The sequence below is a fragment of the Microcaecilia unicolor genome, chromosome 11 (assembly GCF_901765095.1).
Source record: "Microcaecilia unicolor chromosome 11, aMicUni1.1, whole genome shotgun sequence".
Lineage (NCBI taxonomy): Eukaryota > Metazoa > Chordata > Amphibia > Gymnophiona > Siphonopidae > Microcaecilia > Microcaecilia unicolor.
This window is the reverse complement of record NC_044041.1, coordinates 24,440,458-24,465,081: the sequence shown is the minus strand read 5'-3', so window position 1 is coordinate 24,465,081 and position 24,624 is coordinate 24,440,458. Positions and strand designations below refer to the sequence as shown.

At 44.6% G+C, this 24,624-nt stretch overlaps 1 protein-coding gene across 1 annotated transcript in view; it reads left to right on the top strand.

Moving 5' to 3' along the window:
- The window catches only part of GRK3 (G protein-coupled receptor kinase 3), a 441,692-nt gene that overhangs the window by 414,876 nt on the left and 2,192 nt on the right, over positions 1 to 24,624 (top strand). Inside the window, exons 18-20 of the mRNA XM_030219404.1 lie at positions 5,680 to 5,842; positions 8,047 to 8,183; positions 14,886 to 14,999. Of these exons, the coding sequence (XP_030075264.1) occupies positions 5,680 to 5,842; positions 8,047 to 8,183; positions 14,886 to 14,999 (414 nt within the window). The remainder of the gene's footprint in view (positions 1 to 5,679; positions 5,843 to 8,046; positions 8,184 to 14,885; positions 15,000 to 24,624) is intronic.

The window sequence follows — 24,624 nt, the reverse complement described above, 5'->3', positions numbered from 1 at the left end:
ATAATTTAGACATTGAGGCAAATGATTGATGAAGCTTTAAGGAGTTTGGATCTGAAATAGCTCTGTGCTTTTAACAGATCCGATAGCTCATTGTGGTAACCTTCTGGTGCCTCTCTGTCAGGAAGTATTTTTTCACGGAGAGAGTAGTGGATGCTTGGAATGCCCTCCCGCGGGAGGTGGTGGAAATGAAAACGGTAACGGAATTCAAACATGCGTGGGATAAGCATAAAGGAATCCTGTGCCGAAGGAATGGATCCTCAGGAGCTTAGTCAAGATCGGGAGGCGGGGCTGGTGGTTGGGAGGCGGGGATAGGGCTGGGCAGACTTATACGGTCTGTGCCAGAGCCGGTGGTGGGAAGCGGGACTGGTGGTTGGGAGGCGGGGATAGTGCTGGACAGACTTGTACGGTCTGTGCCAGAGCCGGGGTTGGGAGGCAGGGCTGGGGAGGTGAGGATAGTGCTGGGCAGACTTATACGGTCTGTGCCTGTGCCAGAGCCGGTGGTTGGAAGGTGGGGCTGGTGATTGGGAGGCGGGGATAGTGCGGGGCAGACTTATACGGTCTGTGCCCTGAAGAGCACAGGTACATATCAAAGTAGGGTATACACAAAAAGCAGCAAATATGAGTTATCTTGTTGGGCAGACTGGATGGACCGGGCAGGTCTTTTTCTGCCGTCATCTACTATGTTACTATATTAAGATTTATACTGTTTACTAAGCCAAGCTATAGGTGCACTGGCATTTTTAACGCACACTAAAAATTAGCGAGTGCTAATGCTAGAGACACAGGAATATATGGATGTCTGTAACATTAGCACGCTAAAAAAGCTAGCGCACCAAGAGGAAAGGGAAATGGGACTTGATATACCACCTTTCTTTGGTATGTGCAACTACATTCAAAGCGTATATATAGATATGCAGGTACTTACTTGTACCTGGGGCAATGGAGGGTTAAGTGACTTGCCCAAACATTGCCCTAAGTGTTATTTCATCGATTGTCTTTAGTTGCCATGGTGGTATTACTCCTATTGGTTCTCTGAATTGCTTTTCATACTGCTGTTAAGAAATATGTGCTCTCTTAGTCGGAACTGTACTTTGTTGGTTTAATCTATGATGTGACATCTGTTTATTTTGTATTTCCTGAAGGATTAATCCAAATGGGACTATCTGCTTGTATTTTTATTTATTTATTTATTTTTTGTATTTCCTAGAAGACTGTTTCTAGTTCTATTATGTGATCTGCTTCGAACTCATTCTGGTGTTGGCGGAATAGAAAAACTGGGTTAATGCAATGTAACTTTCGGCATTACTGCCTATAGGAAATATGGAAGGAATAAATAAATATCTATGCTGATGAAAATTTGTTAGTATATTACACAGATGCATTCTACCCAAATCTTTCATCACTGCAATCTGCTCTAGACACAGCTACCACTTGACTGAAAAATAATCACCTTATTTTTAACCACTCCAAAACCTCCTCAACTTGGATTACAGGTTGCCTATCTTGCCCACCACTGACACCCACCATTGATTGCTTTCCAAGCAAAATAACTCCTACTTTTAAATAGTTAGAGCCCTGTTTACTAAGGCATGCTAGCGTTTTTAGTGCGCACTAAAAATTCCTGTGGGTGTCTCTAGTGTTAGTGCATGCTAATTTTTAGTATGCGCTAAAAATGTTAGAGCGCCTACAGCGCAGCTTAGTAAACATGGCCCTTAGTAGTTTATCAGGATCCTATCCAAAATACTTTTTAACAATGTCTATAATTCTTTTTTCACATTGAAAGTGTGGAGAATGATGTGTTAGATCAGTGAACCAAAGTCCTACTTTACTGCTTTCTTAAATTCTATTTTGTAGACAGCAGAATGTGAAATGTGTATATATGTGTGAAGATTTTTATGAGATATTGTACTGTCAAGTTCAAATACTAACTTTGCTTCTCCAAGAGCTTAAGTCTTCATCTGGACGTTTTTTATTTATTTATTTATGCAGAACATTTATACCCCGCTTTATACCACTGAAAGTGGCCTCAAAGTGGCTTACAATGAACTGGTGAAACAATGCAATGTCAGTAGAGAAGGTAGAAGGAACAGAGGAAGAAGGGAAGGGAAAAGGGTCTAAAGTGGACTGTGGAAATCCAGACGTTGAGATGTATCAGAGCTGGAACAGCTCCCAGCAAGGCACTGTAGTGAGACCGAGCAAGCGCAGAAGAAGCAGCATGCAGCCTGGAAACCAATTTTTAGACATTTTCTATGAAGTCAGTTAGAAATGCATTCAGATCACAAGGGGGCATGTCAGGGGAATGTTAAGGGTGGGATCTGGGTGTTCCTAACATTTGGACGTTTTTCAGCCATAACGGAACAAAACAAAACCGTCCAGGACTAAATCTAAGACATTTTGAGGTAGATCTGATTTTATAACGAATAAGGCACAAAATCTGCCCTAAATGACCAGATGACAACTGAAGGGAATCATGGATGACCTCCCCTTACTCCTCCAGTGGTCAGTAACCCCCTCTCACCCCCAAAAAATGTGATTTAAAACATTACTTGTCATCCTCAGATGTTATACTCAGGTCCAGTTGAACAGCATGCAGGTCCCTGGTCCCTGGAGTAGTCTAGTTGTGGGTGCAATGCACTGCAGAGAGCTGGACCCAGGCCCATATCTTTCCCATACTTGTGGAGGAAACTGTGAACCCTCCAAAACTCGCCAGAAACCCGCTGTACCCACATATAGGTGCTCCTTTCACCCATAAGGGCTATGGTAGTGGTGTACAGTTGGGAGTAGTGGGTTTTGGGGGTCTCAGCAAACAAGATAAGGGAACAATGGAGATCATTTTATGAAGTCCACTGCAGTGCCCCCTAAGGTGCCCTATTGCTTTCTTGGGATATCTGGGGGACCAGTCTACTAAAAATGCTGGCTCCTCCTTACATCCTAATGGCTTGATTTTGTGCATTTTGCACTTGGGCGTTTTTTTTGAAAATGGACCAAAAAATAAAATGTCCAAATCACAAAACCTTGTTCAAAATAGTATTTTTTTTTTTAAGATAGATGTTTTTCTTTTTTGGAAACCACCTTCTTTCCTATTCAGATTTTGGACGTTTTTTGCAAAACATCCAAAGATGGACAGACGTCATATTGAAAATTCCCCTTTAATTATCTTGATGTATTTATAGAGAGCTTTGCTTCTGCAGTTGCATAGTATATTGTGTGTTATAAACATAATGCATGAGTATGTGCAAATACTAAGATGTAGTAATGAAACAGACTGCCTTTAAGACCCTACAAATTAAGGGCCCAATATTAAAAAAAAAAAATTTAAGCTCCTAAGATAGGCTTCTAAATTTGTGACCTATTTTCAGCCAAACATTGGAGACTTCGGGGCAATTCTGTAAAGTGGTGCCTAGAGGTAGGTGGCACACATTAAAGGTGCCATCAAATTGATGGACACCTGTGTGCTATTCTGTAAGGCAGCGCCTAAATGCCATAACGTCTGACTACAAGGGGGGTGTATGTGTGAGCAGAGCATTGATGGGCTATGGTGTGTCTCCCGGTTACATGAATAGTTTATAGAATAGTATAAATGTGAACTTGCCCCTGTCATTGACGTTATTTAAGAGGATGCGCCTATACATGAGTGTGGCAATCAAGATAAAATTGGTGCTAAGTGCACAGCATTAGGGCGTCCAGACTGAGGCACCAATTTACACAATTGCCCTTTACGTTTTCAGCTGAAAATTCATCTTAATTTAAAAGCTTTAAAGTTATGGGCCAGATTTTATATAAGGCGCCTAAAATATCCGCAGGGTAAACATTTATGCCGAAGCATATTCTATAAGCATTGCCTAGTTTTAGGAGTGGTATGTAGAATACGCTTAGTTGATATCCCAGAGCCTAAAACTATGTGTCTCCATTTACACCAATGAAAATGTGGCATAAATCCCTGCGTGTAGATTTACATACACATGGCCATATTCTATAACTATCAACCCAAATAAAGGAGTTTGACTCTTGTATGTACTGATAGTATGGAGGTGTCCCTTTAAATTGGTGAAAAACAAATAGATTCACCCTTAAGACTATTAAATCTTAACAAAACGAACCTCAAATCTCCCAGCAAGGAACTCTGCAAAAATATTGTCAATCCCTTGTATAAATGGGAGTAGAATACTATCATAGGTTCTGTTTAAGAGAGAATGGAGAAAAAACCCCCAACGTAAAAACTCATCAACTAGATGAGAAAACCGTATGGGATGAAAAAACTCTCTTTCTCTCTTAAACTTTGTATATAACTACTATATTTAAACGAACACCAATATACCCAAACTATCCCAAAAGAACTGACATCAGCCAGTAAAGGACTCCCTACCTACCTAAGTTCCATACAGGGGGAAAAACTAGAAGTTAAATAGTTATGCAGCTTCAAATATATATAATGATTTTCAGCAGTATTTTTCAGCAGTATTGAGGAAAACCCTCTTTCAAATGTCAAAGATATACTCATGCAAGAGAAAAAATACTTAGCTTAGATCGAGTGAAGCAACTTCAAGAAAACCCTCAATCGAAAGGACCCCCCACATAGGAACTCCGGAGCCCTGAGTAAACGCTGCGGCGAAAAAAACCGCCACCCCTTTTTTTTCGCCGCAGCGTTTACTCAGGGCTCCGGAGTTCCTATGTGGGGGGTCCTTTCGATTGAGGGTTTTCTTGAAGTTGCTTCACTCGATCTAAGCTAAGTATTTTTTCTCTTGCATGAGTATATCTTTGACATTTGAAAGAGGGTTTTCCTCAATACTGCTGAAAAATACTGCTGAAAATCATTATATATATTTGAAGCTGCATAACTATTTAACTTCTAGTTTTTCCCCCTGTATGGAACTTAGGTAGGTAGGGAGTCCTTTACTGGCTGATGTCAGTTCTTTTGGGATAGTTTGGGTATATTGGTGTTCGTTTAAATATAGTAGTTATATACAAAGTTTAAGAGAGAAAGAGAGTTTTTTCATCCCATACGGTTTTCTCATCTAGTTGATGAGTTTTTACGTTGGGGGTTTTTTCTCCATTCTCTCTTAAACAGAACCTATGATAGTATTCTACTCCCATTTATACAAGGGATTGACAATATTTTTGCAGAGTTCCTTGCTGGGAGATTTGAGGTTCGTTTTGTTAAGATTTAATAGTCTTAAGGGTGAATCTATTTGTTTTTCACCAATTTAAAGGGACACCTCCATACTATCAGTACATACAAGAGTCAAACTCCTTTATTTGGGTTGATATATATTATATTGGGTTTGCCTTCTCCCACACTAGTTAGAGTTTTACATATTCTATAACTATGCATGTAAATTTTGGAACGCCCACGAAATGTCCATTTCCCCACCCATAGCCACGCCCCATTTGAACTGCACTGCATTGGGCTTACCACCATTTTGTAAAAGACTCCCTAACTTTTTTCTCCATCTTAAATCTGCTCCTGTAACCACCCACCTTTTATGTTCCTAAATTTATGTGTTTAGTGAAATTTTGAGTATAAATTTAGGCATCCAGCTCTAGTAGTCTTTCGGAAAGGCCATTTTAGGAGCCCAAATCTCAAAATTAGGAGCATAAATCCTTTGAATATCCAGCTCTAATATATTAAAATGCATTATGACAATTACTCAAAAATGGTCTGCTCTGTTTTCCCACTAGCTTCTTGATAGTGACCAAGAACTCTACAAGAACTTCCCTTTGGTGATATCAGAGCGATGGCAACAAGAAGTAGCTGAAACTGTATATGAAGCTGTTAATGCAGACACAGATAAAATTGAAGCCAGAAAGAGGGCTAAAAATAAACAGCTTGGCCATGAAGAAGGTAAAATATCAGCAGCTCCTTGAGAACTTAGAGCTACTACTACTTATCATTTCTATAGCGCTACAAGGCATACGCAGCGCTGTACACCATACACAAAAAGACAGTCCCTGCTCAAAGAGCTTACAATCTAGAGCTGATCAGTTACATATATTAGTTATTTGTTTCATTTGTCTGAGTTCTTTAGTGAATAGGTAATGTTCTATCATTAATTTTTGCAATGTTGAGATAAAATGTATATGATACCTGCCATCTATAATGGCTGCTCTTAGTGGCAGTAAGATTTAGTGTACTGTTCCATAGGTATTTCAGGGTGTGTTTATTTTTAAGTTGGCATCCTCCCATAATTCTATTTTATAGTAATACTAGCCGTTAAGCCCGTAAAAACGGGCGCGTATTGCAGCCCTCCTCTCTCCCCTGGCCTCACCCCGTCCACCGATCCTCCTCTTTCCCTTGGCCTCCCCCCTTGTCCAGCAACCCTCCTCTGTGGCCTGCTCTCACCATGGCCTCTCCCGCTTGCCCTCCCCCCCATGTCCAGCTACCCTCATCGTCACCGCTCCCTCCCTCCTCCGTGCTGGGCCCCTGCACTGACCTGACAGCGCCTCTCACCTCCGTGTGAAAGCGCTACAGGCAGCAGCAGATCGCTCTGCTGCTGCCTGCAGCGCTTCCACACAGAGGTGAGAGGCGCTGTCAGGTCAGTGCAGGGGGCCCGGCACGGAGGGGGGGGAGGGTGGAGGTTGTTTTGCGCGATGTTCCTTTCCAGACGGCAGTGATCTGACAATTCAACACCGTTTCCCTCTCTGTTCCGCCCTCTGACGTCATGACGCAAGGGCGGGACAGAGAGGGAAGTCTGTACTGCGCATTTGCAAGTGAGTACGGTCACTTGCCGTTTATATGTTTGATAAGCTACCTAAGACATATTGGGAGTTATTTTAGAAACATTTATGAGCTTATTTCAGCCAAGGTTTTACACAGGGGTGAAGGGAGTAATTTTCTTTAATCCTCATTGTTTACTTCTATTACCAAAATGAAGACAAATAAATATTGTGGCTTCACTACTTAATTAGCATCACTTACACATCTAGGTTTGTTACAATGGTACAGCTACCTGTAGAAGTAGTACCACTTATACCTGGTGGTTGCGAAATAGCCATCAAACATATAAACGGCGAGTGACCGACTCACTCGCAAATGCGCAGTAGAGACTTCCCTCTCTGTCCCGCCCCCGCGTCAATACGTGATGACGAGGGCGGGACAGAGAGGAAAACTGCGCCGCCGAGGTTGATACCGCTAACCGCTCCGCCCGCCCGCCTGAGATCGCCGCTACCGTTCCTCCCCCCCCCCCCAACCCGGCCCGGGCCCTCTCTCTCCACTACTAAACTTACACATCCATTCGCCGGAACGCAGCATGCACATCAGCTGAGCTGCCGTCGGCCTTCCTTCCCTGCCTGTGTCCCGCCCTCGCTGACGTTACGTCACAGGAGGGCGGGACACAGGCAGAGAAGGAAGGGCCGACGGCAGCTCAGCTGATGTGCATGCTGCGTTCCGGCGAATGGATGTGTAAGTTTAGTAGCGGAGAGAAGGTCCAGGCCGGGTGGAGGGATGGCGGCAACTCCGGGGGTGGGGGGAGGGGGGGACGGTAGCGGTGGCGACCTTGCGGGGAGGGAGGGGGAAGGAAAACCCCAATACCAGCCCGTTTTTACGGGCTCAACGGCTAGTGTTCATATAAAAGTGTAGCGTTCATGTTATGTATGTTTTCCACACGTGCATTTCCAAAGTGGCTGCGCCTGCTGTGTGTGCCAGTAAATACATGTGAATTTTTTGTTACCCTTATAGGCATTTTACAGAAGACTCCACATTCAGCAGCGCCTTTTTTAAATATACCACATTGAGCACATTTTGACATGGATGTCTGAATTTCCGATCTTAACCTTCCTTTATGAAATGGACCTTTATATACAATATGAGAGCAGAGAATTGTGATTTTCATGTTAGTCCACTTGGATATGTGAAAATAAAGGTCAACAAGCAAGGTTTTGTGAGGATAGCTCTTGAAAGCTTGTCAAAGAAACATTAAATTAGTCTAATAAAAAGATATCGCCTACAGCTTGTTTGTTGATCCTAATTTTATTTATATAGGCAAATCTATAAATTATACTTGTCTTTCTGTCTGGTTTTAAGTTTTGATGTATGATTTCTTGCTGCAGATTATGCACTGGGAAAGGATTGCATTATGCACGGGTACATGCTGAAACTAGGCAACCCATTCCTAACTCAGTGGCAGAGGCGGTACTTTTACCTCTTTCCAAACCGACTTGAATGGAGAGGTGAAGGAGAGTCTCGGGTATGTGTAAATCTTTAATATATATAGTATGTAGCACTATTAAGTTTAAAAATATTGCATATAAGGACCATAGTCAAAATTTGTAGTTACTGTGCATTAACCCCTGAATTGTTTAAAAGCACTAAAAATTGCATGTACAAATTTGGGCACATGCCCAATTTTATGTATACAATTTAATTGAATAATGAGCTAATTAGCACCAATATTTATTTATTTATTTATTTATTTATTTATTGGGATTTATTAACTGCCTTTATGAAGAGATTCACCCAAGGTGGTGTACAGCAGGTGCAGTTTAACATAAAACTTAACAATTGTGTTAACAGCATAACAGTTGTAAAATGACCAAACATAAACTTAAATACAAAGAATGAAGTAAACTTGAAAATAGCAAATTGAGAACTAATAATAGGACTACCATGAAACAGGATAAAAAATATACACATTTAACAATGCTGAATTCAAATAACAGAGATATAATATGATGTCAGCATAATACTAATGAAATACCTAATTAGCATGCATTAGAACATTCAAATGTTTTTCTACAATAGGTGCCAAGTGCAGATATATAGATGAGGACAAGATGGGTGGTACGGAGTCAGTTGGGATAAATAGATGGATGACTAAACTCAAGGCAAGTTCTTTGTACAATTAAACAAGATATAAGGAACTGGGCTAAGTTACAGTATGTGTAACAAGTTAGTCCAGGTGCAGAATGGTGTTTAGTCAATCACACTGTGTATTAAAGGCTTGGAAGAAGAGCCAGGCTTTCACCTTTTTCTTTGAGGTTTTTTTTTTTGTTACATTTGTATGCTGCACTTTCCCACTCATGGCAGGCTCAATGTGGCTTACATGGGGCAATGGAGGGTTAAGTGACTTGCCCAGAGTCACAAGGAGTTGCCTGTGCCTGAAGTGGGAATTGAACTCAGTTCCTCAGGACCAAAGTCCACCACCCTAACTACTAGGCCACTCCTTCACTCCATTTAAACATAACCCCTCTAGGAGTAAGTTCCAGAGCTTCTTTTTACCTATTACTGAAGAAAAAGTGCAAAGCCAATGATTATCTGGAGAACTGGCGTGAGAGGATGTGTAGCTAAATGCAAATTTCTGGCAGGATGTGATGGCAGCAACTTGTGGCACTCACAATCAAAAGAAAAGAAGACCCCATCCCAAATGGAAAGTGAAAGGTCCAAAAGCTACAACTTGGTATACTTGCAGACACCTCAGCTACAAGAACAGGATCAAGTGCTGGAGGTCACCTAGTTAAAAAGAAAAACCAGAACCTTCTCCCTCTCTGTCTTACTCACTCATGCAGTCTCTGGCTCTAGAATCTTGCTTGGGCAGTGACTTCTGTGTGCATACTGAATAAAAGAGCCAATTACAGGGCAAAGGGCTGGGTGAGGTAAGCCTGGAGCTTAGACTGTTTACCACCTACTCCCTTTCTGTGTCATGTTCAATAGATCATGCATGTCATGCATGTTCACTTTGCTTCCCAAGACTCATAGCCTGGGCACTGCTGCAGGATGATTGGCTGACAGATTTCTCATGCTAGCAAGATTTTTGTGTCTAAGAAGTCTTATTCTTTGAATGATTTTTTTTTTTGAGATTGTGAAATAGGAACCATCCATGATTAAGGGAACTGACCAGTGTGAAAAAGTGTACAGTGTTGTTTCAGATCTCAAGAGAGACTAGGAGTCAAGAGGTCCTGCTAAAGGATTTCCAAGAATGGAGAGAGAAAGAAGATTCAGGGGAGTCTGTAGCCACAAAGGAAAGGAAAACCTGAGTAGAAAACTTCAACAAAATGCTTATATAGAATCTCTCTATGTTTCAAGTTTGATATACCGCCTGTTCAGAGAGCTTTTTGGTTTACAAAAGACAATTAAAAAGAAAATTATACAGAATGTAGTAAAACATAATAAAAATTATAAAAACAATGGTAAAATAAATAACAATGCCCTTAAGGCTAGGCCCGAAATCTCAAAGGACCGTTTTAGCGCTGATTCCAGCCGCCTGTCCTGAATGTCCTGAATGGCGCCTTAAGTTGTGCATGCTAATGTGGCCGTATGGCAGAGGATATAGTTTTTTTTTTTTTGGGGGGGGGGAATTCAGGGGTGAGCATAGAGAAGATATCAAGCTGGTCCAGGGATGGTAAGGTATTCTAAAGAACAACAAAGAGAGTCCAATTCTCCCGCAAAAACACACAAGGAAACAACAAGTCAAGCGGAAGATATTCAGAAGGACCAGACTGAAGTCACAGACGTTAACAGTCAAAAATGTCTCTTAGAAACATGATGGCAGATGTATCCCATCAGGCCCCATCGTTTTGTCTACTTTTAACTAGTTCCTCACGAACACAGTCCTCTGAGAATGGGTCTTGGTCCACCATACATCCATCCCCATTTGCATTTGTTTTCTGCAGTCCTACCCTCCACCTTTCATTTGTGAACACAGAACAGAAATAGTTGTTAAGCAGTTTAGCTTTATCCTTATCAGCTTCCACATATTCCTCCCCCTCAGCTTTGAGCCTCACAATGCTATTATGGCACTTCTTCCTGTCACATATCTGAAAAATGTCTTATCACCCAATTTTACTGTATTAGCTATCTTTTCTTCCATTTGCCTCTTCGCTTTCCTGACGGCTTTTCCAGATTCTCTTATCTTATCCAGGTATTCTTGCCTGTCCTCTTCTTTCTGAGCTGTCTTATAATGTATGAAGGCTAACCTCCTTTCCCTTACCTTTTCAGCTACTACATTTGAGAACCAGAGCGGCCTTCTTTTCCTCTTTCCTTTATGTAATTTATTAACATAAAGGTTAGTTGCCTTTAAAATAGCTCCTTTCAGTCTTGTCCACTGCTGTTCTACTTCCTTCAGCAGTTCCCATCCTACTAACTTTTCTTTGAGAAACTCCCCCATCTCAGCATAGTTAGTTCTTTTGAAATCCAGTACCTTCAGTCTTGAATTAGCCCTTTCCTCTGTCTTAATATTGAACCACACCATTCGGTTATCACTAGATGCCAAATGGTTTCCCACCCTTTTTCCCTACCCTGTCCTACCTGAATAGATTATAGCCAGGTATAGCTATATCCCAGTCAAGGTTCTCCATGAACCACGTCTCTGTGACCGCCACTAAATTCGCTTCTATCATTGTAGCCTCTAGATCTAGAAGTTTGTTTCCCATACTGCGGGCATTGGTATACAAGGCTCTCCAGATGTTACTCTTTTTTTCCTCTTCTACAGGGTCATTCAATGTCCCTTGATGTAGACCACAGATCTACACTACACTGGGAGCTGGAATTGCTCAAGCCCTGGGGCAGGTGCTAAAGCCAATGTGAACATTATTTCAGTATAAACACGACTTTCCATTGTATAATGGGACATACACATTTATTTTGGTGACATGCTGAAGCCATGCCCCACCACACCCCCTTTTCATTTCTATGTCCCGTGGAGTATATGCATACTTTCTAAAATCACTTCTAAAATGGCCTATTTATTTATTTATGACATTTATACCCATATTGTCCAGTACAATTTCGAGTTCAATGTGGCTAACAAGCTATAGTAAAGTTATAGTATTAATTTAAAAAATCCAAACAACCAGAAAATACATCTGCCAAGTATTTGTTTTAGTAAAAGTCAAATAGATTTAAACCTACATGCCTCAAAGTTCCCCATTTTCCCATCTATAAAATTGTTTTCCCTCTCTTTATATCTCTAATTACAAATAGTGCTCATAAAAATGTAAGTGTATATACTGGATCCATACTGGCACACACAGGGATTGAATTAGCATAAGCCTGAAACTTCTGCTCAAAGAGTCAGTACTTCTCAGCATGCAAGGATGTTGCAAGTAGCCTCATTTGCACATGGCCTCACTCAGTTGCCTTCATGGTCCTGGCAATTTTCCCTTATTCACTTTGCAGCCTGCTTTGAGATCATTGTCACGCTGGGTATGGGGAAAGAAGAGTGGAATAGAGAGAGCATGCCAGGTCCGGTGTGCCTCATAATGTTCTGACTCAGTAAACTGAAGACCTCATTGGCATAGGATTGGTCAAGGGTGGGAGTAAAGGAGCAGATGCTGTATTTAAAGGGGCCACAGGTGTTGACCTGAGTTTCTTTTGCAGCCCCTACAGCCAAATGAGCAACCTGCTCTCTCACTGGCTTTTTTTTTTTTTAACATGCTTAGTTAGTCACTTCCTGTTATACAAGTAATTTTATGTTGTTATTCTTTTAGACTGTGTTGTGTTCTCTGAGTGTTGTCACAGTTTGGGTGAATTAAGGTTAAAAGTTAAAGATGGAAAGGGAAGAAGAGGGGATTATCAACAGTAAATGTGAGAAAATGCTTAGATGCTGGTCCCTGAATCAGGCTGCAAAAGCTCGGTGAGACACTAGACCAGCCATTCTCAACCCAGTCCTCAGGACACACATAAGTACATAATTATTGCCATACTGGGAAAGACCAAAGGTCCATCGAGCCCAGCATCCTGTTTCCAACAGTGGCCAATCCAGGTCACAAATACCCGACAAGATCCCAAAAATGTACAAAACATTTTATACTGCTTATCCCAGAAATAGTGGATTTTCCCAAGTCCATTTAATAACGGTCTATGGACTTCTCCTTTAGGAAGCCGTCCAAACCTTTTTTAAACTTCCCTAAGCTAACCACCTTTACCACATTCTCTGGCAATGAATTCCAGAGGTTAATTACACGTTGAGTGAAGACAAATTTTCTCCGATTCGTTTTAAATTTACTACATTGTAGCTTCATCGCATGCCCCCTAGTCCTAGTATTTTGGAAAGCGTGAACAGACGCTTCACATCTACCCATTCAACGCCACTCATTATTTTATAGAACTCTATCATATCTCCCCTCAGCCGCCTTTTCTCCAAGCTGAAGAGCCCTAGCCGCTTTAGCCTTTCCTCATAGGGAATTTGTCCCATCCCCTTTATCATTTTCATCACCCTTCTCTGCACCTTTTCTAATTCCACTATATCTTTTTTGAGATGCAGTGACCAGAATTGAACAGAATATTCGAGGTGCGTTCGCACCGTGGAGCGATACAAAGGCATTATAACATCCTCATTTTTGTTTTCCATTCCTTTCCTAATAATACCTGACATTCTATTTGCTTTCTTAGCCGCAGCAGCACACTGAGCAGAAGGTTTCAACGTATCATCAACGACGACACCTAGATCCCTTTCTTGGTCCGTGACTCCTAACGTGGAACCTTGCATGACGTAGCTATAATTTGGGTTCCTCTTTTCCACATGTATCACTTTGCAGTTGCTCACATTAAACATCATCTGCCATTTAAACGCCCAGTCTCCCAGTCTTGTAAGGTCCTTTTGTAATTTTTCACAATCCTCCAGCGATTTAACGACTTTGAATAACTTTGTTTCATCGGCAAATTTAATTACCTCACTAGTTACTCCCATCTCTAGGTCATTTATAAATATGTTAAAAAGCAGCGGTCCCAGCACAGAGCCCTGTGGAACCCCACTAACTACCCTTCTCCATTGAGAATACTGACCATTTAACCGTACTCTCTGTTTTCTATCTTTTAATCAGTTTTTAATCCACAATAGAACACTACCTCCTATCCCATGACTCTCCAATTTCCTCTGGAGTCTTTCTTGAGGTACTTTGTCAAACGCCTTCTGAAAATCCAGATACACAATATCAACCGGCTCCCCTTTATCCACATGTTTGTTCACCCCTTCAAAGAAATGTAGTAGATTGGTGAGGCAAGATTTCCCTTCACTAAATCCATGTTTATTTATTTATTTGCTACATTTGTACCCCACATTTTCCCACCTATTTGCAGGCTCAATGTAGCTTACATTATATTGCAAAAGATATAGTTATGAACAGAGTAAGAGGTTTGTTCTAAATTAATATATTACTATGTAAGAATTAAGGAAGATATGTCTGTGGAATAATTTACATAACATATAATGAAAAAGAAAAAAAATATATGATAATATGGCTAATATAATCAGTTTAGAGGGATTAGTAGGTGGTTGGTTTAGATATAGAATAATCAAGTTCTAAGGAGGATTCTTATTCATTAATCCATGCTTTTGAATATGCTCTAATCCAATTGTTTTTTTCAGGATATCCACAATGACTATTCATGAGATAGATTTGCATGTACAGTCTCAATTGCATGCAAGTGTAACTCATGTATATTCATTGTGGATATCCTGAAAACCTAATGGAACTAGATGTGCCCCGAGGACTAGGTTGAGAATAGCTGTGTACCTGACAAATCCAGAAAGGAACAGTGACCCTGCTTGGCCAGACAGGGTCACCCTGAAAACTCTTGGCCCTTATTAGGGCTCTAACGTTAAAGCTGCAGTCTTTATTTTACAGTTGAATCTTGATTCCTACTTTGGGTATCTATGTGGGTGGAGAGAAGCTTGATTACAGTTATCAAGGTTTCAATTAGTTGTTGTGTAAGAAACAAAATTTTTCTTCTATTTTGCTTGTTCCTTGACTGACATTTCTTTATGCAATGTTTTCTGGATTCTGATTTTCTCACATAATTTTGCTTCCTAAGAATTGTACTTTCCCCTACTTTTAAATAGTCTTGAAAATCTGTGACAATTTGTCTCAGCACCTAGACTTTCTTGGGTTTCTTTTCCAAAGTTACTCTATTCAGGCCTTCATACTAACCGTGTTTCATTTTCATAATATAGCAAAACCTGTTGACCATGGAACAGATAATATCAGTGGAAGAAACACAGATTAAGGACAAAAAATGTATCTTATTGAAGATTAAAGGAGGAAAACAGTTTGTCCTTCAATGTGAGGTAAAATAATTGAAACAAAAAGCATGTTTTCAAAGTGCAGTTTTCAGGAAATGTATTTGTTGCCTCTTTGGTGCACTTCATTTGTGAGTTCTGTTCTTTTAACTTTCATTTCAAAACATCCTGGTAGCTGTTGTTGGTAGCAATAGGCTTGCCATAGGAAGTAGAATTATACATTTTAGAATGATTTAAAATTGTACTTTAGATTTAAAATGACTGTCATGTGTTTAAAAAAAAACACGAAAATTTATCTAGCGTCTCTAAAGTCATACGGTTACAAGGAGGTAATATTCAGGAGTGGGCATCAGTGTTGTAATGCCAGTGCTGGCTGCAGTGTGGGGTCCTTTTTACTAAGGTGCGCCAAAAAATGGCCTGCTCTGGTGTAGACGTGTGTATTGGGCACGCTCAGGTCAATTATTCAGCACACCTGCAAAAAAGTCCTTGTTGTTTTGGTTTGGTTTTCTTGGGCCGAAAATAGATGTGCGGCAAAATGAAAATTGGCACTGTCCATTTTGGACCGGAGACCTTACTACCACCCATTGACTTAACGGTAAGGTCTCACATGTTAACCAGGCAGTAATCATCAGTGCACATACATTGCTGATTACCGCACGGTTAGCGCTGCGTGCCGAAAAATAAAAAATATTTTCTGGCGCACATAGCGGATGCACGTCAAAAATGAAATTACCGCCCTGGCCATGCGGTAGCCTGGCGATAGTTCAGAATTGACATGCATAGGACACGCATACATGCCTATGCAGCTTGGTAAAAGGGCCCCTAAATTAATATGTATATTCAGTGCTACTATATGCATTGTCAGCAGTGCTGAATGCATAGGTAGAGAAGACCTAAATTAAACATGTGATAACTTATCCAAATACAGCTGAATATACAAACTCAATGGATAATATTGCCACTCTGCTGTTCCTCCAGCCTTTCACTAGGGGGGAGGGTCTTTAACAAAGGCGCACTAGGTTTTTAGTGCGCTAAGCAATAGAGATGCCCATAGAAATATATGCACACTCATGTCCCAAACATCAATATGGAGCATAGGTTAAGATAGATAGCAATCTAGTATCCGGGGAACATCAGATGTAACTGCCTCACACAACCATCAGAACAAACTTGTTCCATCGCAATAAGCGAGATGGTGTGGTGCAAATCCTCATAGAATCCCCTTATTATTTTGTAGACATTTTATTCATTTTATTATATTTTGTGCAATCTCATGAAAAATCTAGTGCTTCTTAAAACACTTATCTTAAAAGGCAGCAGCTTAAAGATATCAAGGAACCCCCGCCGACATGGCCAAGTTTCGCATACCGCTTTTTCAAGGAAGAGGCTCACTTTACATCCTGCATATGCTCCTGCAAGTATGAGGGAATAATGAGAAGATTTTGTTGAGCTGAGTGTAGAGTACAGCAGGGGAATAGGTATAAGTAAATTACTAAGAAACGAAGGAATGCCCGTGTAGAAAGCTTAGTGGGCTTTCATAAGATTCTTAAATGGGGTGCGATGTGAGACAGGTAGTCAACGTTCACTAAGAGCAGAAGAGTGACCCAGTCAAATTTCTTCTTACCTAAGATAAGCTTTATGGCAGTATTTTGAATTAATTGCAGTTCACACAGCTGAGATTTGAAGTCTAAGAGTAGATTAAAGTAGTCCAGTCTGGAAAGAACAAGGAAGTGGACTAGGATCTAAGGAAAGGAGGAGATGGTGGCTGTTGTGGATGGGCAGAATAGATGGACCATTTGGCTGTTATCTGCCGTCATGTTGCTATGGTATCTAGAAAAGGACAAACAGAGCAAAGTTGTCATAAGATGATCAGTGTTTTAAGGAGGTTGGATACATGAGTATCCTAAGGGTGCTATCAATAGGGGCATCTAGAAGTTTAATGGAATTGTGTGGGGCGATAGGGGTGCCACAGATGGTAGACAAACTGAGAAGAGTGGGAGAGCTATCGGGCTGATAATTTTATGTGGGTCCCACCCAATATTCAGCTTGGACCCACATAAGACGGCTGAATATTGGCTAGGACCCACATATGACTCAGTGGTAAGCACCTAACGAATTAAACCTGCATATTCATTGCCAGGGCCCAGACATGGCTGAGTTTTGAAAATCTGGGGCTAATTTTGGCCACGGCGGTCAGTGTTTAAAAACACACTGACCGCTGATGACTGAATAACTTACTCTATCAAAACTCCACCTTCAGCAACACAATAGACGACTAAAGTGCTGCCAATCTCTCACTAATATTAAAGAGTTTCTTCTCTTACAGTGAAAAGAGTAAATAGGCTTTACAGACCTGGCCATTCCTACTCCCCCCAAACTGTGGCTTCCTTTGGCCTCGCAGTCTCCATGCTTTCTTCCTCAGGGCAGAATTCTCCTTCTTTGGACTGCAGACTCCCTCATGGGAGAACACCTCCTTTTCTGCAAATGCCAGTCTTTTCCTTTTTAGTTTGGAGCCATTACTCATAATGAGCATCCGCTTTCACCTTTTGGCTCCACCTACCAACCTAGTCTCCCTAGGCTACCTCTGTGGACTCATAGGAAATGTAGTTCCTCCTGGTGGCCATATTCATTCAGAGTTCCTTACTTCAGTTCCCAACTCGTAAGGGAGAACTGGTTATCGAGCTCTGACTCACTATTAAGGTAGTGTTTTGGAAGCTAAGCGCTGGCTGCTCATCATATCTCATAATCTCTGAGGACAAGCAGGCTGCTTGTTCTCACTGATGGGTGACGTCCACGGCAGCCCCTCCAATCGGAACACTTTCTAGCAAAGTCCTTTGCTAGTCCTCGCGCGCCGATGCGCACCGCGCATGCACGGCCGTCTTCTCGCCCGAACCGGCTCGTGCCGGCCAGTCTTCTTTTGTCCGCGCTCGGTACGGTCTTGTTTCGCCGTTCGCGCCCCAAAGTTGACCTCGCGCGTCTTTTATCGACTGTGTCTTTCAAAAAAAAAAAAAGGTGTCGGAAGGGGACCTTTATGGTCTTCTCCCTTCCCATACTTCCAGTTTTTGCCCCGGTAAGTTTTCTTTCGTCGTCGGGGTAGGCCCTATTTAGGCCTCGGTCGAAGTTTTTCTTCCCCCTAATTTTTGCGGTGCCTTTTTCGCCATTTCGAGTTTTGATCTCGCCGGCGCAATTTTTCCGCCCATGACATCGAAGTCTTCCAGCGGCTTCAAGAAGTGCACCCAGTGCGCCCGGGTAATCTCGCTCACTGACAGGCACGCGTCATGTCTTCAGTGTCTGGGGGCTGGTCACCGCCCGCAGGCCTGTAGTCTGTGTTCCCTTTTACAAAAGCGGACTCAGGTAGCGAGATTAGCCCAGTGAAATGTTTTGTTCTCGGGCTCTTCGTCGGCATCGGCACCGGGAGTATCGACTGCATCGACGTCGTCGGCGCCTGGACCTTCATCTTCGTCCCCGAGTGCATTGAGTGCATCGAGGCATCGGCCCTCTGCATCGGGGCGTCATCAGAAGGCTGCGTCGGCGTCGGTGGTATCGAGACCTCCTCGTCTGCTGATGTCGTCGGACGGTGGTGCTTCGTCTGGAGTGCAGGTGAGGGCTGTCCATTCCCCTGCTGGTGGCGGTGAGCCTTCGGGTGGGTCTCCCCCCACCCTGAGGGCTCCTGCGGTACAGCCCCCCCGAGACCGACCTCCTTCGGCCTCGGCCCCGAGGAAGAGACGGCTGGATTCTACGTCCTCCTCGTCGGTGCCGGGAAGCTCCGGTGACATGCTTCGTTCCAAGAAGTCGAAGAAGCATCGTCACCGGTCTCCTTCCCATGTCGGCACCGAGAGCTCTGGGTCGCCGAGGGAGTCGGCACCCAGTAGGCATCGGCACCGAGAGGACCGCTCACCCTCTGTTCAAGAGGTGTCTATGCGCTCCCCTTTGGACAGCCCGGAACAGCCTCCACGCCCGGAACAGACTCTGACATCGACGCCTGCATCGACTTCCATGCCTTTTTCTGCAGCCGCTCTGAACGAGAGCCTCCGGGCCGTTCTCCCAGAAATCCTGGGAGAGCTGTTGCGCCGTACCCCTCCGGTACCGGGGGTGCTTGCGCCACCGGTACTGTTGAGTGAGGCGCCGGCGGGCCCATTGCCCGGGGTGAGGTCTCCGGCATCGCGGTACCGACTGTGGTCGCCTCCCAGGAAGGCTCCCCGACTACGTCGGCGGAGGGAGCTTCGCCGATGCGGGCGAGGGAGTCTACTTCTCGACGCTCCCACCGTGGCCGTGGTTCCACGGAGTCGAGCCGGGCACGGTTGCAGACACAGATCCGTGAACTTGTGTCTGACACCGAGGGTGAGGCCTCGTGGGAAGAAGAGGAAGACATCAGATATTTCTCTGACGAGGAGTCTGAGGGTCTTCCTTCTGATCCCACTCCCTCTCCTGAAAGGCAGCTTTCTCCTCCTGAGAGTCTGTCTTTCGCTTCCTTTGTCCGGGAGATGTCTACGGCCATCCCCTTCCCAGTGGTTGTGGAGGATGAGCCCAGGGCTGAAATGTTTGAGCTCCTGGACTATCCTTCTCCACCTAAGGAAGCGTCCACAGTACCCATGCATCATGTCCTCAAAAAGACATTGCTGGTGAACTGGACCAAGCCATTAAGTAATCCCCACATCCCCAAGAAGATTGAGTCCCAGTACCGAATCCATGGGGACCCAGAGCTGATGTGCACTCAGTTGCCTCACGACTCTGGAGTTGTGGATTTGGCCCTAAAGAAGGCCAAGAGTTCTAGGGAGCATGCTTCGGCGCCCCCGGGCAAGGACTCTAGAACCTTGGACTCCTTTGGGAGGAAGGCCTACCATTCTTCTATGCTCGTGGCCAAAATTCAGTCCTACCAGCTCTACACGAGCATACACATGCGAAACAATGTGCGGCAGTTGGCGGGCTTGGTGGATAAGCTCCCCCCTGAGCAAGCCAAGCCATTTCAGGAGGTGGTCAGGCAGCTGAAGGCGTGCAGACAATTCCTGGCCAGAAGGGTGTATGACACCTTTGATGTTGCGTCCAGGGCCGCTGCTCAAGGTGTGGTGATGCGCAGACTCTTATGGCTGCGTGCCTCCGACCTGGAGAATAGAATCCAGCAGCGGATTGCGGACTCGCCTTGCCGTGCGGATAATATTTTTGGAGAGAAAGTCGAACAGGTGGTAGAGCAGCTCCACCAGCAGGACACCGCATTCGACAAGTTCTCCGGCCGGCAGCCTTCAGCCTCTACCTCTACAGGTAGAAGATTTTTTGGGGAAAGGAAGACTGTTCCCTACTCTTCTGGCAAGCGTAGGTACAATCCTCCTTCTCGACAGCCTGCGGCCCAGGCTAAGCCCCAGCGCGCTCCCTCTCGTTAGCAGCGTGCGCCTCAGCAAGGCCCCTCGGCTCCCCAGCAAAAGCAAGGGACGAGCTTTTGACTGGCTCCAGCAGAGCATAGCCGACATCCAAGTGTCAGTGCCGGGCGACCTACCAGTCGGGGGGAGGTTGAAAGCTTTTCACCTAAGGTGGCCTCTCATAACCTCCGATCAGTGGGTTCTCCAAATAGTCCGGCAAGGATACACCCTCAATTTGGCCTCAAAACCTCCAAATTGTCCACCGGGAGCTCAATCCTACAGCTTCCAACACAAGCAGGTACTTGCAGAGGAACTCTCCGCCCTTCTCAGCGCCAATGCAGTCGAACCCGTGCCATCCGGGCAAGAAGGGCTGGGATTCTATTTCAGGTACTTCCTTGTGGAAAAGAAAACAGGGGGGATGTGTCCCATCCTAGACCTAAGGGACCTGAACAAATATCTGGTCAAAGAAAAGTTCAGGATGCTTTCCCTGGGCACCCTTCTCCCCATGATTCAGGAAAACGATTGGCTATGCTCTCTGGACTTGAAGGACGCCTACACGCACATCCCGATACTGCCAGCTCACAGACAGTATCTGCGATTTCAGCTGGGCACATGTCACTTCCAGTACTGTGTGCTACCCTTTGGGCTCGCCTCTGCGCCCAGAGTGTTCACGAAGTGCTTGGCTGTAGTAGCAGCGGCACTTCGCAGACTGGGGGTACACGTGTTCCCATATCTCGACGATTGGCTGGTGAAGAACACATCCGAGGCAGGAGCCCTGCAGTCCATGCAGATGACTATTCGCCTCCTGGAGCTACTGGGGTTTGTGATAAATTATCCAAAGTCCCATCTTCTCCCAGTACAGAGACTCGAATTCATAGGAGCTCTGCTGGATTCTCGGACGGCTCGCGCCTATCTCCCAGAGACGAGAGCCAACAACTTGTTGTCCCTCGTCTCGCGGGTGCGAGCGTCCCAGCAGATCACAGCTCGGCAGATGTTGAGGTTGCTGGGCCATATGGCCTCCACAGTTCATGTGACTCCCATGGCCCGCCTTCACATGAGATCTGCTCAATGGACCCTAGCTTCCCAGTGGTTTCAGGCTGCTGGGGATCTAGAAGACGTGATCCACCTGTCCACGAGTTTTCTCAAATCCCTGTATTGGTGGACGATTTGGTCCAATTTGACTCTGGGACGTCCTTTCCAAATTCCTCAGCCACAAAAAGTGCTGACCACGGATGCGTCTCTCCTGGGGTGGGGAGCTCATGTCGATGGGCTTCACACCCAAGGAAGCTGGTCCCTCCAGGAACGCGATCTGCAGATCAATCTTCTGGAGTTACGAGCGATCTGGAACGCTCTGAAGGCTTTCAGAGATCGGCTGTCCCACCAAATTATCCAAATTCAGACAGACAACCAGGTTGCCATGTATTACGTCAACAAGCAGGGGGGCACCGGATCTCGCCCCCTGTGTCAGGAAGCCGTCAGCATGTGGCTCTGGGCTCGCCGTCACGGCATGGTACTCCAAGCCACATATCTGGCAGGTGTAAACAACAGTCTGGCCGACAGGTTGAGCAGGATTATGCAACCTCACGAGTGGTCGCTCAATTCCCGTGTAGTGCGACAGATCTTCCAGGTGTGGGGCACCCCCTTGGTAGATCTCTTCGCATCTCGAGCCAACCACAAAGTCCCTCAGTTCTGTTCCAGGCTTCAGGCCCACGGCAGGCTGGCATCGGATGCCTTCCTCCTGGACTGGGGGGAGGGTCTGCTGTATGCTTATCCTCCCATACCTCTGGTGGGGAAGACTTTGTTGAAACTCAAGCAAGACCGAGGCGCCATGATTCTGATTGCTCCTTTTTGGCTGCATCAGATCTGGTTCCCTCTTCTTCTGGAGTTGTCCTCCGAAGAACCGTGGAGATTGGAGTGTTTTCCGACCCTCATCACACAGGACGAAGGGGCGCTTCTGCATCCCAGCCTCCGGTCCCTGGCTCTCACGGCCTGGATGTTGAGAGCGTAGACTTTGCCTCTTTGGGTCTGTCAGAGGGTGTCTCCCGCATCTTGCTTGCTTCCAGGAAAGATTCCACTAAGAGGAGTTACTTCTTTCTATGGAGGAGGTTTGCCGTCTGGTGTGACAGCAAGGCCCTAGATCCTCGCTCTTGTCCTACACAGACCCTGCTTGAATACCTTCTGCACCTGTCTGAGTCTGGTCTCAAGACCAACTCTGTAAGGGTTCACCTTAGTGCAATCAGTGCTTACCATTATCGTGTGGAAGGTAAGCCGATCTCAGGACAGCCTTTAGTTGTTCGCTTCATGAGAGGTTTGCTTTTGTCAAAGCCCCCTGTCAAGCCTCCTACAGTGTCATGGGATCTCAATGTCGTTCTCACCCAGCTGATGAAACCTCCTTTTGAGCCACTGAATTCCTGCCATCTGAAGTACTTGACCTGGAAGGTCATTTTCTTGGTGGCAGTTACTTCAGCTCGTAGAGTCAGTGAGCTTCAGGCCCTGGTAGCCCAGACCCCTTACACCAAATTTCATCATAACAGAGTAGTCCTCCGCACTCACCCTAAGTTCTTGCCAAAGGTTGTGTCGGAGTTCCATCTGAACCAGTCAATTGTCTTGCCAACATTCTTTCCCCGTCCTCATTCCTGCCCTGCTGAACGTCAGCTGCACACATTGGACTGCAAGAGAGCATTGGCCTTCTATCTGGAGCGGACACAGCCCAACAGACAGTCCGCCCAATTGTTTGTTTCTTTTGATCCCAACAGGAGGGGAGTGGCTGTGGGAAAACGCACCATATCCAATTGGCTAGCAGATTGCATTTCCTTCACTTACGCCCAGGCTGGGCTGGCTCTTGAGGGTCATGTCACGGCTCATAATGTTAGAGCCATGGCAGCGTCGGTAGCCCACTTGAAGTCAGCCACTATTGAAGAGATTTGCAAAGCTGCGACGTGGTCATCTGTCCACACATTCACATCTCATTACTGCCTGCAGCAGGATACCCGACGCGACAGTCGGTTCGGGCAGTCAGTGCTTCAGAATCTGTTCGGGGTTTAGAATCCAACTCCACCCCCCTAGGCCCATGTTTGTTCTGTTCCAGGCTGCACTCTCAGTTAGTTGGTAAATTTTTTAGGTCAATCTCAGTTATGTCCTCGCCGTTGCGAGGCCCAATTGACCATGGTTGTTGTTTTGAGTGAGCCTGGGGGCTAGGGATACCCCATCAGTGAGAACAAGCAGCCTGCTTGTCCTCGGAGAAAGCGAATGCTACATACCTGTAGAAGGTATTCTCCGAGGACAGCAGGCTGATTGTTCTCACAAACCCGCCCGCCTCCCCTTTGGAGTTGTGTCTTCCCTTCTCTTTGTCTTGCTACATATGAGACTGGCCGGCACGAGCCGGTTCGGGCGGGAAGACGGCCGCGCATGCGCGGTGCGCATCAGCACGCGAGGACTAGCAAAGGACTTTGCTAGAAAGTGTTCTGATTGGAGGGGCTGCCGTGGACGTCACCCATCAGTGAGAACAATCAGCCTGCTGTCCTCGGAGAATACCTTCTACAGGTATGTAGCATTCACTTTAACTGCATGGTAGATACCATAGAATGCAGTTAGCTTCACTTCTGGAGGTGTAAGTAACTATGCCATGTTATCTACCATATTAATGGCAAGGCTCAGTTCCATCTATTCCATGTGCCCCATAATAGTAATTTTCATTTTAGCTGTTTAATGTGGGAGTTAGTGAGCAGTAGCAGTTAGTCCTGTATATTAAGATAAGATTGGTTAATTCCCACATTAGAAAACTAAAGTAGCTTAGTAAATTGAAGTCTATGATGAAGCACCTAGTACAAAATAAATTCAATTATCTTGAAATTAAAGTTTTCAAGTGTTCTTGCCATCTTTTTTTTTAAAGAGAAAAGTGAATTCTGATTAAGAAGAGTAATGCTTTAAATGTGTATTTGATTACAGTAACGTACAGTGGGGGAAATAAGTATTTGATCCCTTGCTGATTTTGTAAGTTTGCCCACTGACAAAGACATGAGCAGCCCATAATTGAAGGGTAGGTTATTGGTAACAGTGAGAGATAGCACATCACAAATTAAATCCGGAAAATCACATTGTGGAAAGTATATGAATTTATTTGCATTCTGCAGAGGGAAATAAGTATTTAATCCCTCTGGCAAACAAGACCTAATACTTGGTGGCAAAACCCTTGTTGGCAAGCACAGCGGTCAGACGTCTTCTGTAGTTGATGATGAGGTTTGCACACATGTCAGGAGGAATTTTGGTCCACTCCTCTTTGCAGATCATCTCTAAATCATTAAGAGTTCTGGGCTGTC